We start from the raw sequence: 19,146 nt of genomic DNA, 5'->3' as shown, positions 1-19,146 counted from the left end.
TCTTTTACATTATGTGTTTTTAAAAGGCTTTGCTATATATTGGTCTTGAAATGAAATATCTTATTTTTACGTGATTTTTACTTATTTCAAAAAGCCAGACTCCAAAGTTGATTATATGCCTTGCACACAGTTAATAAAGAAATACCATGTTCGAAAAAGATTTCATTACAGTAACATTTTAGTTATGTTACATTGTGTTAATTAATACAAATTAAGATATTATAAAAATATTACTGATTTATTATTTCCATAACTTACAGAATTGGGTAAATGACTTATATTAGGTTTATATAATTTTAACCTTAGCTTTTATTTCAGTAAACTGATAAATGCATTCTCTAACTTCTCAACTGTTTTTATAGTATTCCTAGAAATTGAAGTTCTCTTTTTTTGAGGTGTAATTGACATAAAATAACATTTACAAATTTAAAATGTGCCATCAGGAAGCTTTGATAAATATATGCAGCTGTGCTTCCTTCATCACAATTATGATACAGAGTGGGGAGGGTGTAGCTCAGTGGTAGAGTGCCTGCTTAGCATGCACAAGGTCCTGGGTTCAATCCCCAGTACCTGCCTTCATTAAAAAATAAATAAACCTAATTACCTTCCCTCCAAAAGAATGATGCTGAGTATTTCTGTTAACCCAAAAAGTTCCCTTATGACCCTTTGTAGACAGTCCTCTCTGGCAAAAAAAATCACTGTAGTTTTTGCTTTTGTTGGGGGAAGTCACTGTAGTTTTCCCTTTTCTAGAAATTCATATAAATAGAATCATGGAGTATGTAACCTTTATTGCCTGGCTGGATTTCACTTAATGTAATACTTCTGCGATTCATCCATGTTGGTGTATGTAACATTAATTATTTCCTTTTATCGTTGAGTAGTATCCCATTTCATGGTTAGATGACAGTTTGTTTATAAGTTATCCGGTAGATGAATATTTAGGTTTTTTTCCAGCTTGTGATTATGAATAAAGCTGCTATGAACATTTGAGTACAAGTCTTTGTGTGGACATATGTTTTCATTTCTCTTAGGTAAATACCTGGGAGTGGGATTGCTGGGTCATATGGTAAGTGTGTATGTTTAACTTGAAGAAACTGCCAAACTGTCTCTTCCAAAGTGGCTGTGCCATTTTTGCATTCCCTTTTGGGATGTGTTCCAGTTGCTCCACATCCTCTCAGCACTTAGTATTATCAGTCCTTAATTTTAGTCATTCTGATGGCTGTGTAGTGGCATCTCATTGTGGTTTTATTTACATTTCCTTATTAGTTAGTGATATTGACCATCTTGTCATGTGTTGATTTGCCATTCTTGTATCTCATTTGGTTAAGTGTTTAAATCATTTGCCCATTTAAAAAATTGTGTTCTTCAATGTTGAATTTTAGGGACTTTAAAAATATAGACAAATCTTTCATCAGATATATGTATTGCAAAAATCTTTTTCTCAGTGTTTTTGCCTTCTCATTTAAACAGTGTTTTGTTATGTTCATTAAACTTTTAAGATAATTGTAGATTCATAGCAGTTGTAAGAGTTAATACAGTGAGATCCCTGTAGCTTTTTATCCAGTTTCCTCTAATGATGACACCTAGCAAAACTATACGATATCACAGCCTGGATATTGACACTGTTATAATTCACTGATCAGATTCAGATTTGCTCAGTTTCGCTTGTGTAGCAAACTCATGTGTGTTTGTGCTTAGTGCTATACAGTATTATCACATGTGTAGATTTGTATATTCGCTATCAGTCAAAATATGGAACATCTCTGCGGATTCCTCATGTCGTTCATTTGTAACATACCCATCTCCTTTCTGTGTACCTCCCCTTACTAATCCCTAGTAACCATGAACCTGTTCTACACTTCTAAAATTTTTTCTTTTCAAAAATGTATGTGAATGGAATCATGTATGTGTGTAACCTTTGGGAATTGGCTTTTTTACACTCAGTCTGATTTTCTTGAGATCCATTTAAGTTGTTGCATGTATTGATAGTTCATTTAATTTTATTGCTGAATAGTATTCCATGGAATGGGGATGAACCACAGTTTATTTAACCATTCACCCATTGAGGGACATGTGGGTTGTTTTCAGTTTTTGGCTATTACAAATGAAGCTGCTATAAATACTTGTCTACAAGTCTCTGCATGAGATAAATTTTTGTTAATCAGGGATAAATGTGCAAGAGTGCAATTGCTGGATCATATGGTAAGTACATTTTTAGTTTTACAAGGAATGCTAGACTTTTCCAGAGTGGCTATTCCAGTTTACATTTTCACCAGCAATGCATGTGATCCAGATCCTCTTTATTCTCAACCAACACTAGTAGTTGTTATCACTGTTTTTTTTTTTGAGGAGGGGACATTCTGATTGGTGTGTAATGGTATCCCATTGTGATGTTAATTTGCATTTCCCAAATAGTAGAGGTGTGGAACAGCCATTGTTATCTGTAAGTGCTCTTTCATGAAATGTCTTTTCATGCCTTTTGTCCATTTTCTATTTGGATTGTTTGGATTTTTACTGTAGAGTTTTGAGGTTTCTTTATTGTATATGCGAGTTCTTTTTCAAATATGTGGTTTTAGATATTTTCTCCCACTTTGTAGCTTGATTTTTCATTCCCTTTACATGGTCTTTTGAACACTGAAAGTTTTAAATTTTCATTAAATTCAGTTTTTTTTATTGCACTTTTAATTTCAAGTCTTAACTCTTTGCTTAGTTCAAAGAACTAATAAATTCAACAACTAAAAAAATTTTAGACGTGTGGAACAGGTTTGTGGTTACTAGGGATTAGGGAGGGATGTGCACAGAAAAGAGACGGGTATGTTACAAATGAATGACAAGTACTGCAATAAAAAAGTTCAGTTACATTTTTTTATCTTAGTAAAGAGTATGTAGAAACTGAAATCAGAAATACCACTTCACATTACTTTAAAACTTGAATACTAGTTTTGTGAAAAATCACAAAACACTGATGAAAGAAATAGGACAAGATCGAAATAAATGGAGAAACATACTGTGTTCATAGATTGGTAGACTGAATATAATAAAGATGTCAGTTTTCTTTAAATTTGTATACAGTTCATGCAATTGCTATTAAAATTACAGCAAGATTTTTTTTTTTGTAGTTGTACACAAGGATTTTTTTTAATTTATTGGAAAAAATCAAAGGAGTTAAAAATAGATAAAACAATTCTGGTAATGAAGAGTAAAAGGAAAGGAATCATTCCACTTGATTTCAAGACTTTTTATGTAGCTACATTAATCATAACAGTGTATTAGTGTTGGAGGGAAAGAAACACAAATCAGTAGGACAGAGTAGAGAACTTAGAAATAGTTCTATCCAAGTGCAGCTGAGAGTTTTTTGAGAAATGTACAAAAGCAGTTCCTGTAGGATGGATAGTCTGAATGTTGCTGGAGTAGTTGGGTACCCATAGGCCAAAAAGATCAAAACGGATCATAGAATTAAACACTGAAGTACACAACTTTTACAGTACAACATACTTTAAAATTTTCAGCACCTAGGACTTGGTGAAAAGTTTTGTCATGACACCAAAAGCATAATCCGTAAAGAAAAAACTTGATAAATAGTACTTCATGAAGATTCAAAGTTTTTGCTCTGGTTAAAAAACCCTGTTAAGTGGATGTAAAAGACAAAGTACAAACTGGAAAAAAACACACTCCAAAACATAAAAACTCAACTTTGAAAATCAGTCCAATTAGAAAAATGGGTAAAAGATAATATAGAGACATTTCACTGACTGTCTATGAATGGAAGATAATTTTGCTAGACTTTAAGGAAATGAAAACGAAGACTGATGAGATGTAACCACACATCTATTAGAACAGCTTTAAGGAAAAGTAAACATAATAATAAATACTGGCTGGGTTATGGAAAAAATGCATATCTCCATGCATTGTTGGTGTGAGTATTAAATGGTAAAGCCATTTTAGAAAGTAGTTTGGCTGTTTCTTAAGAAACTACGCATACAATATTTTTAATAGCTTCATTTTTTAAGGCCATTAAGTTATAACATTTTTTCTATCTTGATGATGGAGGAATGTGGCCTATGAAAACACTGAATTGAATACAATAGAAAATTGCCTTTTATTTCTGGAAGTCTGCAGTAAATTTAGAATAAAGGATTAGGAGCTGTAACAAAATGTTAAGAGGAATATTGTAGCTTTGACAAAGGAAAAAGTAAGTGGTCTGCAGAAAAACAAACCTAGAGAAAAATACTTACACGATTTCCTAAAGGTTTTAAAACTTTCATTATCAGCATGACTGGATTTTAGATTTGACTCTTAGTTTACTGAAATCTTAAAGCTGTGGTGTGTAATGAGTAGCTATGGAAATAGGGCAGAAAATGTAGGTAGAGTTTGGTTAAAAGTTTCAAGTTAAATCACTGGTATTTATGTCACTTTCATGTCCTCTTGTAACATGGTTGACATTTTAGGACATTCTCGAGTTTGGGGCAGGAAGTTCAGTACACGTTGAAGGAAGGAACACTTTAGAAACGACTGTAGTTAAAACTGTTAAGTCTTGTGTATCATTAATATATTTTGCAGCTATGTTTGAATTTCACACATAATTTTCAGAAACTTGGTTCCTCTATTTCCTCTATTTTCTAGGAAGACAGTACAATTCTAGTGTCAGAGTTGGGCTTGAGTTCCTGATATGCTACTTTCTAACTCGATGGCCTTTTGTAAATTGTTTATCATCATCTTTAAACTTAACAGAGTTGTTATGAGGATTAAATGATATAAAATGTAGTATGTCTAATGGTCAGCACAATGTCTGATACATGATAAGCACTCAAAGACTTAATTTTTATTGCTCGCCAGAAAAGGCTTTCGTACTCAACAGCATGCAGATGTAGTCCTATGTTCTATTTTCTAGAGATGCTTGTTAATGAATACTGTGGAAATATAGCCAATCATAAGCTATTTTGATGAGATGAATACAGGTTAGGTGAGTGCTGACGAGTCTTTGGAGGTGAGGTGCCAAGCTTTCATCATTAACCACCTTCCCATCTCACCCTGTTTTCAGAAGCTGCTGTAGTGTGAAATACTGGCAGAGGTGCCTTTGGAGATGCTGCTGGTTGATCTGATGCTGGGCCAGATTTAGGTTTCTGTTACCTGATGACACCTGAGAATCATCCTTGATTCGTCCCTCCTCCTTTCTGCATGTGTCCCTTTGGTCACTTCAGTGTTGCTGATTGATCCCTTTAGTGTTTAATGCCTGTCGCTGCTGCAGGTCACGTGTTCTTCATTGGTCAACCCAGTTAACTGTAGCAGCTTCCTCACTTTTCCTGCTTCTAGCTAGTTGGGGTTCTGCCCTGCCATTTATACTGGAGGTAGCTTTCGAAAATGTCAGCAGGGTTAAAATCTTTGACTTAAGACTTGGAACTTCCTGGGTTCAGAATCCCACCTTTGCCTGTGTGATTTGGGGCAAATTCTCTGTTCCTCAATTTCTTCATTTATTAAAAAAAAGAAAAACTGTTCAAATTGGACCTAAAAAAGATGGCTAAAAATACCCTGCCTAGTTCCCACCCCCGGTTTCTGGTTCCCTAGATCTTGGATGGGCTCAAGAAATAAGTAACTTAGCAAAAGCTTCTCAGGTGGTTCAGACACCCTTTTAGGAGTCCTCCCGAGGTACCATGCACTTTATTGCCACTTTATTGCATTTAGGTTTTTGTACTCAATTTGTCTGATGTATATGCACCCTTTCTGCCTGGCTAACTCCTGTTTCTCCTTCAGTACCTGATTCTAGGCTGCTCCTCTGCTAGGAGGTGTCTGATTTTCTCATTCTGGATTTGGTGCTTTGGGAAGTCACCATCAGTGCAGTGGTTCAGTGTTCTATGATCCTCTTCAAATACACTGTCTAAAATATAGGACAAAAGGGAACACATTTCAATTCTGGTTAACTATAAAAACAGTAAATTCCTTTATTTCATGGCACTTAGCATTTTGCAGTTCCTGGTTTACTGGTTTGCTCTCTCTCTCTACTCAGCTCCTTGAGGATAAATCCTATGTCCTCAGTGTCTTGTTACATAATCTTAAAATTATATTTATCATATAATTAAAAGTTATTCTCTTTAGGAATTCTCTTTATTGGAGTGAAGCATCTTTATAACAAGGCATCCACTAGTGAAGGCCATGTTGTGTGAGGTTATTGTTTTCTTATTGTATCATTTATTTGAATTCATACACCTTTTCTACTTGTACATCTCAGACTGTCCTTCGTTTTCTGTCGGTTTTAACTGGAACTTAGTTTGGTTTACTCCAAGTAATGTTGGTAGTTGAGGACATTGTGGGATGGGATCTAAAAGATTGTGAGGAGGTTTGGTTCTAGATTTTGGGGTGTTTTTTTGTTTTACTCAGTGAATCATTCCTAATTCAGTGAGATTTGAAGGTGTGGTAGAGATTTGAAGGTGTGGTAGTGATTTGCTGAAGCATTCAAACTTTGTGCACCTTTACACGAATGAGATAATAAACTAGTTGGAAGTTCCTTTTGGCTCTAAAATTTCTGCTATTCCAAGTAAAAAATGCATAGGTGTCCAAAGATTATATTGTTGGTAATCAAATATTAAGAATCTTTTTATCTTTTAAGATCGCTTCATTTTATAAATAACTCCATTCAGATACTCACACACAAAAAAACACCTTTGGTAGCAACAACAGTGAATTTCCTTTTCTTGATTACCTAGATTTTCTTCCTGTAGTGCTTCATTTTAACTCCTGATTTAAGTGTAATTCAGAAACTTATTGAAGCAGATACAGAGAGACTGATAAGTAAATATAACTCAAATGTAGTCCTGAAAGAACTTGCCAAATGATTTTTCTCAGTGGACTGCTCATGCATGAAAAATGCTAAAACGAAAGAGAATTATCTGTTAGTGAATGTGGTGGTTATTTTGCTCTTGAGTAACATTTAGGTCTTTCTTTTCGTTTAAGTGCCAAGGATGATATTGATCTTGATGCCTTGGCTGCAGAAATAGAAGGAGCTGGTGCTGCCAAGGAACAGGAACCTCAAAAGTCAAAGGGGAAAAAGAAAAAAGAGAAAAAGAGGCAAGATTTTGAGTAAGTATATTTTAAATATATTTGATTTTTATTAGCTTTGGTACTAGATTCACTTATTAAACTAATCCAGTACCTCATAATGTATTTTAATCCATTTCTAGTGAAGACGATATCCTGAAAGAACTGGAAGAATTGTCTTGGGAAGCTCAAGGCATCAGAGCTGACAGAGAAACCACTGCAGTAAAGGTGAAAGACAGATCGTTGTTGCCTGTTCATGTTTCTTCCTAGTGCCTGTGTTAGGGGCTGCATTTGGAAACTTGAGCAATGTATATATGTTGGTTAAAAGTTTCTACAGTATGTGATACCAGAGGGGGAAAACAATTTTTAGGAAAGAAATAATGTATTTTAAAACCTTTCACAGATATGAAGATGCTTTATTTGGGAATCTAGGGTATTTTGTGGTATGTTGTCTGTTGGTATGTTTGGAAATACATTTCCCGTTCCTACTACCTCCAATTTTCTATTTTCCTTTCCATCCTTTGAATTTGGATACACCTCAGTGTAATGAGAAAGTGATAGATATTTTCTTTCAGTTCTTCTCTTACACTTTTTATGCCATTTGAAAAAGGTAGTAAATGTGGCCTGAAGATAAGTGCTTGCTTCAGAGCACCTGGATTCTGTGAGATGTGCCTGAGGCCTATACTGGCTTCTGGTGCTTGGTTGAGTTTTGCATCCTTTGTTTGTTTGTTTGTTTGAAAAAAAGGACTTTATTTAAAAATTATTTTGAGAATTTTTTTCTGTGTGTGCTTAATGAAGTACATGACTTTGAAGAGTCTCAATTAGTTAAAAAATAAATAATATTTCTAACAATGGAAATTTTTCAGCCAACAGAAGATAATGAAGATGAATCCACCTCAAAACAAGATAAGAAAAAGAAAGGACAGAAAGGCAAAAAACAAAGTTTTGAAGATAATGATAGTGAAGAATTGGAAGATAAAGATTCAAAGTCAAAAAAGACTGCAAAACCCAAAGTGGAAATGTACTCTGGGAGTGATGATGATGATGATTTTAACAAACTCTCCAAAAAAGCTAAAGGGAAAGCTCTAAAATCAAAGAAGAAGTGGGACGGGTCAGAAGAGGATGAGGATAACAGTAAAAGAGTTAAAGAGCGCACCAGAGTGAATTCTTCTGGTGAAAGTGGTGAGGAGTCAGATGAATTTTTGCAGTCTAGGAAAGGACAGAAAAAAAATCAGAAAAACAAGCCAGCTCCTAATGTAGAGAGTGGGAATGAAGATGATGACTCCTCCTTCAAAATCAAGACAGTGGCTCAAAAGAAGGCAGAAAAGAAAGAGCGTGAGAGAAAAAAGCGGGATGAAGAAAAGGCAAAGCTGCGGAAGCTGAAAGAAAAAGAAGAGTTAGAATCTGGTAAAAAGGATCAGAGTAAACCCAAAGAATCTCAAAAGAAATCTGAAGAGGAAGCTGTAAAATCCAAAGTGATGAATGATTCTGGAGCACCTCCTGCCTCTGAAGAGAGAGGAGAGGCCCCCACAGCTGCCGAAGGTTGGTGATGGTACAGAGGAAAGGGCTAGAGGCTTGACTCCTAACTAGTCATAGTTTTGCTCATTATGCCCCAAGGTCATTTTGTTATTTGTCCTTGGTTATAAAGTTTCTTAGTCGTAATAAGCTTTTTAGCAGTTAGATCTAAGTACTCTTTTATTTGATTTTCATTGTTAAGCATTTATATATGTAGTATAAAATATCTCTCAAGTGATTTGTACACAAACTAGGATTTTTGCAGAATTTCACTGAAAAAGTTTTTTGCTGCTGATAATGACGAAGTTGCCTAATGAAAAATTAATTCTTCCTGTTGATACCTCAGTGTGAGATAATATCTGAATTCTTTCCCATTTTTAAAAACCTAATTTAGTCTATGAAATGAAAGAGTGACATGCTAAAATTAGTTCATGTCTTTTAAGCAGTAGCCAGCATTGTTTTTGTACCAGAACCAGTGAACAAAAAGAAGCTTTCTAGTTAAATTTCCCCCTCTTATTCAGAGTGAAAAGAAGGATCAAATGATTCACACAGTTATTCTTCAGACTAGAAAACTTTTAATGGGAAAATTGACATACCATATTTAACCACTCAAATTTTCATTATCTGGACATCTTTGAAGAGAGATACCTTGAAAGTAGCTTCATAATCTTTAGCATTATGCTAAAGAGTGCTTGGAATTTTTGTGCTTTATCCTCCTAATATCCCCTTAAGGTCAGCATCAGAAGCAAAACTAGCTATAGAATTTAGGAATTCAGACACCATGAATCAGGAAGGTGCATTAGGTACAGTGTATCTTCTTGCTGACAGGATCCTCCTGTCTTCTTGCACTCCTCAGGACAGCTCAGAGTAACACCAGCACTGTAGGCTTCTAAGGAGGCCAGCTGAGTTGTGCTGAGCTGTTCTGGCTACTCAAGTGCTCAGGTTGCCTTGATGGCTAAAGACCCTGTCTTGGTCCCTGAATTCTGGGGTTTGCTCACTATTACCTTAGGAAATAACTTTTCAAAACAACTCTTTGCCTCTGTTCTTTTTTGGTAGATGACAATGAAGGAGACAAAAAGAAAAAAGATAAGAAGAAAAAGAAAGGAGAGAAGGAGGAAAAAGAGAAAGAGAAGAAAAAAGGACCTAGCAAAGCCACAGTTAAAGCTATGCAGGAAGCTTTGGCTAAGCTTAAAGAAGAAGAAGAAAGACAGAAGAGAGAAGAGGAAGAACGGATAAAACGACTTGAAGAATTAGAAGCCAAGCGTAAAGAAGAGGTATGTTTCCATGAAGCTGCTGACATTGACATTGTGTTTTACGTAAAACCTCTTCTCATAGAATATCTCTAGCCTTCCAATTCTAAAAATGTCATAGTCGCATGGTAATTCAGTTACATTATTGTTTTGATATAAATAATAAGATGAAGACATACAGAAACTCCTACCTTCATTTCCTCAGGTATAGACAGAAGTTGCTTATGTGTTATTGCCAACACATAGTCTACTCTCATGTAGTATTAATTAATATTCATATGTATGTACTTCCATTTGGAATCTCCTAACAATTCTTTGCATGTATCTCAAGAGCTTTGTTAGAATTTTGTGTTGTTTACATTTAAATTTTCTATTTCATTAATACAAGTTTTGTCTGATATGTGTTCTTCTATAGGAAAGACTGGAACAAGAGAAAAGAGAAAGGAAAAAGCAGAAAGAAAAGGAAAGGAAAGAACGCTTGAAAAAAGAAGGGAAACTTTTAACTAAATCCCAGAAAGAAGCCAGAGCCAGAGCTGAAGCTACCCTTAAACTTCTACAAGCTCAGGGTAGGTGGTATTCTTAGTTAACTGAACGGTCTAGAACCTTCTCTTGTGCGCTTACATCTCTGTAATGGTCAAAAGGAGAATTGAATCAGAAGAATTACTATGAAAATGCTGTAAAAAGTCTAGTAATGTAAGGAATAGATGAGATAATTTCATTATTTATACTGTGATAAAAATGTGTGTGTAAATGATAGTATGTCTGTAAATGAGTTTTTTTGGGCTTCCCAAATTAAACACAAATACAGAATAGTAAAATGAGTCCTCAGGTAGCCATCACTCAGTTTCAACAGTTTCAACAGGCATTTATCCTTGTTTTGTCCCCTTCCACTTACTTTTTTTCCTTTAAGTATTTTAGAGTGAATTCCAGATACCATATTACTTTACTCATGTTTTACTTTAGTGTGTATCTCTGATAGGTAAGGACATTTTACTTTTCAATACAAGCATAGTATATGTTATTACGTTTAACAAAATTAATTCCTTGATATCATCTTGCTTTTCTGTGCATGTTTAATTTTTTCCACTTGTCTTCAAAATGTCTTTTAGAATCAGGATCCATATTAGATTCACATGTTGTATTTGGTTAATATGTCTCTCATTGATACCACTCCTGTTTTTGGTATGCCATTTATTTGTTGAAGGGACTGGATTTTTCTGTAGAATTTCTCCTGTTCTGGATTTACCTAATTGTGTTCTCCTGGTGTTGGCTAATCTACTTCACTATGTCTTGTGATTTTTAAATCTAGCAATTTGGCTACTTCCTAGTGGTGCTGTGTACTACGCAGTGCCTCGTATGAGGAGGCACATGGTCTGGTTGTCTTTCTTCTAGTGATGTCAAGATTGATCACTGAGTTTAGGTATCGGCAGCTTTGTCCATTCATTACAAAAATTCTTCATTGACTTTTCACATAATAATTTTAATGTCCAATTGGTGACCATTGCCTATATCTAGTATTTCATCAGGAATTGCAGATATTCGGTCTTTCTGCGTTTATTAGGTAGACTCTTTCTCAAAAAAAAAAAAAAACTTTCCCTGAAATACATTTCATGCAAGAAAATCAGGATAAATGCTTGATTCTTTTCCTTTCTTTACTAATTTGCAAAATAATTGCTGTTTCTAGCAACCTCTAAGGGTTACCAATGAGTTTAATTTTGTTTTGGATATGTATCATTTTCTTTTAATGGGGTTTTATATAATTGATATGCTCTCATCTCCTGAAGTCATTTATGTTTTTGATATTCAAAATATACTATCTTTGGCTAGCAGGAGTCCATTTAGGTGGGTTCCTGTGACTTTTTCACATGACCACAATATTCTTAGACCTTGTCCTTGCTTTCTAATGCCACAAGATATTTCCAGTACGTCTTGCACATTTTCTCCTCTAGACCTGAAATCAACTGTTTACCCAAGGAGCCTTGGTTCCTTTTAGTTTAGAGACCACAACCTGGACCTTTACTTAGTTATGTTTTTGACAGGTAAGATGATTTAAAATGGTGTCTTTGCTCCAATGAGAAGTATGTATTGGGAACTCTCAATTTCCTATCCCTACATTCCACAGATTTTTATATTATAGTAATTTTGGTGCTTATGCTATAATTACAGTAACAGCTACCGTTTATTATGTGTTTAGTATGTAACTGATGCTACTTTGACATTGATTATTTCCTCATAAAAATCTTATACATATTTTCATTCCCATGACATAGATGAAAAAGTGGAGACACAAAGCTTGAACAGCTTGCCCAAGGTTCTAGAGCTAAGGTTTAACTATCGATGTGACTCCTTCGTTGTGTTATGTATTCAGCTGGGAGCAGTAAATGTAGAGAATCATAGTACTTAGATTTCTGAAAGTTTTATTCTTGATTGAAAAATGAAACTAAAGAACAAATACAGCTAGCACCCAAATACCAGATTTGACTGGTGACTTTCTGACAGGCTAAAAGCACTCACGGAGAAATTGGAATGGGACCTTGCAGTGAATAATTTGCCAATAATTTGCCAACAGAAATGCTGTTTTATGGAGTAGTTTGATTTGTACTTATGAGATTAGAGGAGAATTATACTTTAAAATGATGAACTGGGCATAAATCTTTAGGAAAGGCTTGGAGGAGATGGTCTTTGAAGAGGCATCTCTGGTCCTAGTCTCTTATTCTTCATAGTGCTGCCCAGTGTTTGCCCCCTTATTTGTTTCTTATTCTCTATTAATAAGAAAGTTCAAACTTCTTAACTTTAAGTCTGCATATAAATTTACATTTGGCCCTCTACACCCATGATTCTATAAGGCTTTCCACAGTCCGCTCATTGAGTCATCTTATGAAAAGATACTACAATGTTATGTTTCACTATGTCTTTCAAAGCTACCTTGTTAGGTAAAGGTCATTTACCACATTGATTTCCTAGAATAATATAAAACTTATTTATTGAGTCCAAAATGTGTTCTTAGGGAGTGTAGGTATCTGCAGATGTTTTCAGATAATTACTCTGAGATGTGTAGCAGATCACCTTTCCAGTCTGTTCTGTAGCCTTTAGCTTGTAACTACTAAGTATATAACAAGTTCACATTCCTTAAATGATACTACCAAAACTCAAAGAAATGCATAACCTGGATAGTCCTGTATCTATTTTTAAAATAGTCCTATATCTGTTTACATTTTAACTAAGTTAAAAAGATTTCCAACAAAGGAAACTCCAGGTCTCTATAATTTCACTTTGGGAATTCTACAAAACATTTAAGGAGGAAATATTGGCAGTTATGAAGATTATCTTGGCGAACTACCCAGTTCATTTTATGAGAATGACATTACCCTCGTACCATAGTGAGAGAAAGACATTACAAGGAAGGAAAACTGCAGACCAATATCCCTCACGAACAAAGATGCAGAATTTCTCAACAAGATATTAGCTGTTTGACTCTTGCAATACTTGACCCTTGTACAATGCTGAGGTTAGGGGCATTCCTCTGTGCAGTCACAAGTCTGCATATAAATTTACAGCTGGCCTTCTGTATCCATGGTTCTGCATCTGCGCGTTCAACCAGCAGTGGATTGTACAGTACTGTAGTATGTATTTACTGAAAAAAATCTGCATATGGGTATCTGTGCTGTTCAAACGTGTTATTTAAGGGTTAACTATATAAATACATGTTTATGTGTGTATATTTATATATATTTAAATTTAGGGATAATCTATCATGACCAAGTGGATTTTACCCTCAGAATGCAGACTTGGTTCAGTATTTAAAAATTAATAAATATTTCACCATATTAATAGACGAAAGAAGAAAGTCTACATGATCATCTCAATAGATGCAGAAGAATCATTTGACAAAATTCAACATTCATATACAATAAAAATTCAGATACTGGGAATAGAAGGGAGCTTCCTTACCCTGATGTGGGACATTTTCAAAGAACATACAGCTAATAGACTTAATGATGAATGACTGAATATTGAACCCTAACATTGTAATTAAGGCAAGGATGTCCACTCTCATCACAGTCATTCATCATTGCACTGGAATGTCCTAACTCTGGCAATTAGGTAAAAAAGAAATGAAGGTGTACAGATTGAAAGGAAGAAGTAAAACTGTATTCACAGACGACAATTGTTTACATAGAAAATCCCATGGAATCTACCCCACCCCCAAACACAAAATCCTACAGTTAATAAGTGAGGTTAACTGGATAAGGCCAGTATTCAAATATCAATTGTGTTTCTGGATGCTAGCAATTAACAACTGAAAATCAAAAAATTTTAAATAGTACCATTTAAAGTAGCACCTTCTAAAGAAGAAAGAGAAATTGAGTCACTTAGTTTAAATTCAAATATTTGTCGGACCTATATGCTGAAAACTGTAAAACACTGATGAAAGTAATCAAAGACCTGTTTAATAGAGAGAGGTTGCATTCATGGATTGGAAGATTTGATATTAAGATATCAGTTCTCCCAAACTGATTTGTAGATTCAGTGCAATCCCAGTCAAAATTGCAGCATGAACACCATATACAAAAATAAACTCAAAATGGATTAAAGATGTAAATGTAAGACCAGATGCTATAAAACTCCTAGAGGAATACATAGGCAGAATACTCTTTGACATAAATCACAGCAATATTTCTTTCAAACCAGCTCCTAGACTACTGGAATTAAAAGCAAAAATAAACAAAGGGAATCTAATTAAACTTAAAAGCTTTTGCACAGCTAAGGATACCATCAACAAAATGAGAACACAACCCATAGAATGAGAGAAAATATTTGCAAATGATGTGATCGGCAACTAATTTCTGAAAATACACAAATAGTTTGTACAGCTTAATATTAAAAAAAAAAGCAACCCAATCAAAAAATGGGCAGAAGACCTAAATAGACATCTCTCCAGAGAAGACAGATAGCCAACAAACTCATGAAAAGATGCTCGACCTCATTAATTGTTAGAGAAATGCAAATCAAAAGTAGAATAAGGTATCACCTCACACTGATCAGAATGGCCATTATTAACAAGTCCACAAACAATAAATGTTGGAGAGGGTGTGGAGAAAAAGGAACCCTCCTACACTATTGGTGGGAATGTAAATTGTTGCAGCCACTATGGAAGACAGTATGGAGGTTTCTTAAAAAACTAAAAATAGACTTGTGATTCAGCAATCCCATTCCTGGGCATATATCTGGAGGGAACTCTGATTTGATAAGATACACGTGCTCCAGTGTTCATAGCATCTCTGTTTGCAATAGCCAAGACATAGAAACAACTCAAATGTCCACTGACAGATGACTGGATAAAGAAGTTGTGGTATATTTATACAATGGAATACTATTCAGCCATAAAAGAGAATAAAATAATGCCATTTGCAGCAACATGGGTGGTCCTGGAGATTGCCATTCTAAGTGATGGAAGGCAGAAAGAGAAAGAAAAATATATGATACCACTTCTTTGTGAAATCTAAAAAAAAAGGACACAAATGAACTTAACTACAAAACAGCAACAGACTTAGACATAGAGAACAAACTTATGGTTACCAGGGGGTAAAAGGGGTGAGGAGGGATGAATTGAGAATTTGAAATTTATACCTCTTGGGGAGTGATGGAAATGTTAGTTGTCTCGATTGTGGTGGTGGTTTCTTTGGTGTATACATCTATCAAAATTCATCAAATTATACATCTGAAATATGTGTAGTTTACAGGAATTATACCACAATAAAAGTGTTAGAAATTACAGGATGATATTTTGTAGATATCTGTAAGCTGTTTCTAAAATATATGAAAAGATAAAGGAGTTAGAATGGTCAGAGTAGTTTTAAAAAAGAACAAACCTTGGAAGACTCACAATATCTGATTTCATGACTAACTGTAAAATTACAGTAATCAGTACAATGTGATATTGGCAAAAGGATAGACAAATATATTAATGGAACAGAACAGAGTCAGGTTGGTTGGTGTTTCCTGTCATGGGAAAAGGCAACAGATAAAAATCTGGTGTTTGCAACAAGTGATACTGGCACAATTGGATATTTATATGCAAAAAAACACAAAAAAACCTAGCCCTAAATCTCACTCATGTTAAAATTAACTCAAAATAGATTGTAGATCTAAATATAAAATATACAGCTGTAAAACATTTAGAGGAAAACATAGGAGAAAATCTTTGCGAGCTTGTGTTAGGCAAGGAGTGCTTAGTTACAACTTTAAAAGCATAATATAATCCATAAAAAGAAAAAGATAATAAAACTGAAGTCCAGTTAAAGACTTTTGCTCTGCAAAAGATAGCATTGAGAGAATTCACATTACCTGAAAGTCTCATAACTGACAAGACTGTATATAGATAATAAAGATAACTCAAAATTCAACAATAAGAGAAGCAATAGCCCTATTTTAAAAATGGGCGAAAGATTTGAACCTTCACTTCAGGGAACTGTAAGCACAGGGAAAGAATGCTCAACATTAGGGAAATTCAAATTAAGACCATGATGAGATATCACTGCACATTTATTAGAATACGTAAATTTTAAAAAAAAGCAAAAAACCTCAAACACTGTCTTTATCGGATGCTGGCAAGGATGCAGAACAATTGAAACTCTCATACATACCAGTGGGAATGCAGAATTGGTAAAGTCACATTGGAAAACAGTTGGAAGTTTCTTAGAAAAATTAGGTTGAGCCTTGAACAACATGGGTTTGAACTGTGTGGATTTACTTGTATGTGGATATTCTTCAGTGGTAAATACTACAGTAATTACACGATCTGTGGCTGGTTGAATCCATGCATACAGAAGAACCATGGATACAGAGGGCTGACAATTTGCAGCTTTTTGACTACATGGAGGGTTGGCATCCCTGACCCCCATGTTGTTCAGGGGACAGCTGCACATGCTTATCTTAATGTCCGATTATTCCCACTGCAAAATATTTACCCCAGAGAAATGTTCACACAAAAATATGCATGCGATTGTTCATAGCAGCTTTATTCATAATTGTCAAAAACCAGAAACAACTCAAATGCCCTTCAGCTGTGTAATCAGTAAAGGAATGGTGGTACATCAGTACAGTGGAATGCTACTTGGCAATTAAAAGAAACAAAGTATTGGTACGTATAGTAAAAAGGATCACTTGAATTCATTATGTTGGCAGGCCGACTGTAAAGTTTTATGTGTGTGACGTTCTGAAAAGGGCATATCTTTTGGGATAGAGAGCAGTTCAGTGGTTGCCAGAGGCTTAAGGAAGTGAGCAGGATTAACTACACAGAGCAGAAGGGGTGATGGGACTGCTTTGCATCTTCATTGTGATGGTGGTTGCCTGAAAGTCATACAACTGGACAACAAGCTTATGGAATTTTAATGTATGTAAATTTAAAAATACTTTATACTAAGAAGAGGGTTTTCCATGAATATTCTTCTATATTTTAGGGTATGTTTCTCTGAGATGAATAAATGTTACCTTAAGTAATATTTCTTAGGTGACATGTAAGAATTGTAAGCTCTGAAGTTTTCCATTTTTATTCCTCAGGTGTTGAAGTGCCATCAAAAGACTCTTTGCCAAAGAAAAGGCCAATTTACGAAGATAAAAAGAAGAAAAAAACACCACAGCAGTTAGAAAATAAAGGTTTGTATATAAAATAGCCTGTGATTTAGAAACTCTTGCTTTTTTCCTGCGGCCTTCAAAATCTTTTAAAAAGAAGTTGACAAATCAGAATTGCTTATTGAAACTTAATTCCTACACCTTGTTTCTTATCATCATTCTCAACTGATTCAAATGACAGGTTAATGGCAAAGTACTTTTGTTTGAAAAATCTGGATCCTCGTCTATGAATAACTATCCTTAACACTGGAAAGCACAACTGTCCTTCTTAGTTTTTGTTTCCTTCTCAACTTTCTATAATTTTACATTTTATTCCTGAGCAGAAAGAAAAACTAGTTTCCTGTTTTTAAAAAAAAGTGATATTTAAATATTTCCTAAACTTGCTAAAGAGTTTAGGTGTGTGCTGCTGGCTTTTATTCAGTACTTAACAGGGTATCCTAACAGAAATTATGCACTGAGAGGTATTGTGAACTTGGTTTCTTTTTTTTTTTTTCCTTTTATTCCCCAGTATCTGAACCAGTGGAATCAGGCGCTACTGTGGAAGTTGTGGAACAAGCAGTACCGGAAAAAGAAGAGACTCCACCTCCTGTGGAGCCAGGCCAGTGGTGTTGACTAATTAATTCCTATTAAGTAACGATGTGTCACAAATTGTCTTGTTACCTTTAGTTTGGGGAAACCAAATGTCTGGCAGTATGGCCCTCTTTCTTTATAGTTCTTTCTGTTCTCTAAATCATTTCTTGTCATTTCCACTTTGAAAGAGTGTAGGGGTGAACCTCGAGTCGGTTTTGTTCTTTACAATAATGTCAGTTTGTAGAATGGATGGAGGAGTTTGGATTTTCTCTGACGTTTTTATTTATGGGTCAGGATTCTTAGGTGGTACCAAGAACTAAACAGTTCTTTATTTAATCCTTTGGAAGCACACTGAAAGCATTTTTAATTAGAACTTTAAAGAGTCATAAAGGTTGGCATTTTAGAATCTTAGAGGTCAGCTTCTGTTTACTAAGTCAGTAAGAGGATTCAGCTTATTCATTCTGTGTGTTTGTGTGTTTTGAGATGGGGAAAATTTTTATTCTATTTATTTATTTTTTCAATGATAAACATTGTTCTAATTCATGAGGCTAGGTATTGATAGGAGAGCTAGAGATTGGCTAAATGTATGTTTGGTAAAATCAGGAGACTCACCAGTGTTAAAGACAAGGAGTTGGGGGCAGCTTTAGGGAGCGTTAGGCCTGAGCCACACGGGTGACAGGCGCCATCGGTCCTTTTCTTTGTTCTCAGGATAAAAAGGATCATTTATCTGGGCACCACATCTAAACAAGAGAAATTCTGGTTGTTATGCTTAATAGCAGTCCACTATTTTAGGTCATATTTGTAGCACTAGAAAGAATTGCTAATTTAGAACAAGCTTGGAGTATGTGTTTCTGGCTCTCATTTTGTCTTCCTCAAGAAGACTTACCCAAACTTGTTGCCAAATGGTAATTATTACAGGGAAAGAAATACTACAAGTCCCACTCCCATCTTTCATTTGAGAAAGTTTTGCTCGATGAGATTTCAGTAAAAAGAGTCATTATTGTTAATAATGAGTTAATAGAATTTTAAGTCTTTAAATTTAAAATTATACCTTTCAGGCTACTTTTGGGTTGTAAGCATTACATTCTGTTTTTATTTTCAGCTGGAACAGAAGTGTAAATCTGTACCTCCAACTGTGTAATTT

At 34.8% G+C, this 19,146-nt stretch overlaps 1 protein-coding gene across 2 annotated transcripts in view; it reads left to right on the top strand.

Annotated features, from left to right (window-relative positions):
• The window catches only part of EIF5B (eukaryotic translation initiation factor 5B), a 64,887-nt gene that overhangs the window by 16,405 nt on the left and 29,336 nt on the right, over positions 1 to 19,146 (top strand). For both annotated transcript variants that reach the window (XM_010991910.3, XM_031441109.2), the window contains exons 2-8: positions 6,949 to 7,074; positions 7,176 to 7,260; positions 7,899 to 8,574; positions 9,604 to 9,821; positions 10,213 to 10,363; positions 17,361 to 17,456; positions 17,941 to 18,030. In XM_010991910.3, coding sequence (XP_010990212.2) covers positions 6,949 to 7,074; positions 7,176 to 7,260; positions 7,899 to 8,574; positions 9,604 to 9,821; positions 10,213 to 10,363; positions 17,361 to 17,456; positions 17,941 to 18,030 — 1,442 coding nt within the window. The remainder of the gene's footprint in view (positions 1 to 6,948; positions 7,075 to 7,175; positions 7,261 to 7,898; positions 8,575 to 9,603; positions 9,822 to 10,212; positions 10,364 to 17,360; positions 17,457 to 17,940; positions 18,031 to 19,146) is intronic.

This window comes from Camelus dromedarius, chromosome 33 (genome assembly GCF_036321535.1).
Source record: "Camelus dromedarius isolate mCamDro1 chromosome 33, mCamDro1.pat, whole genome shotgun sequence".
Lineage (NCBI taxonomy): Eukaryota > Metazoa > Chordata > Mammalia > Artiodactyla > Camelidae > Camelus > Camelus dromedarius.
This window is presented reverse-complemented; position numbering and strand designations above follow the sequence as displayed.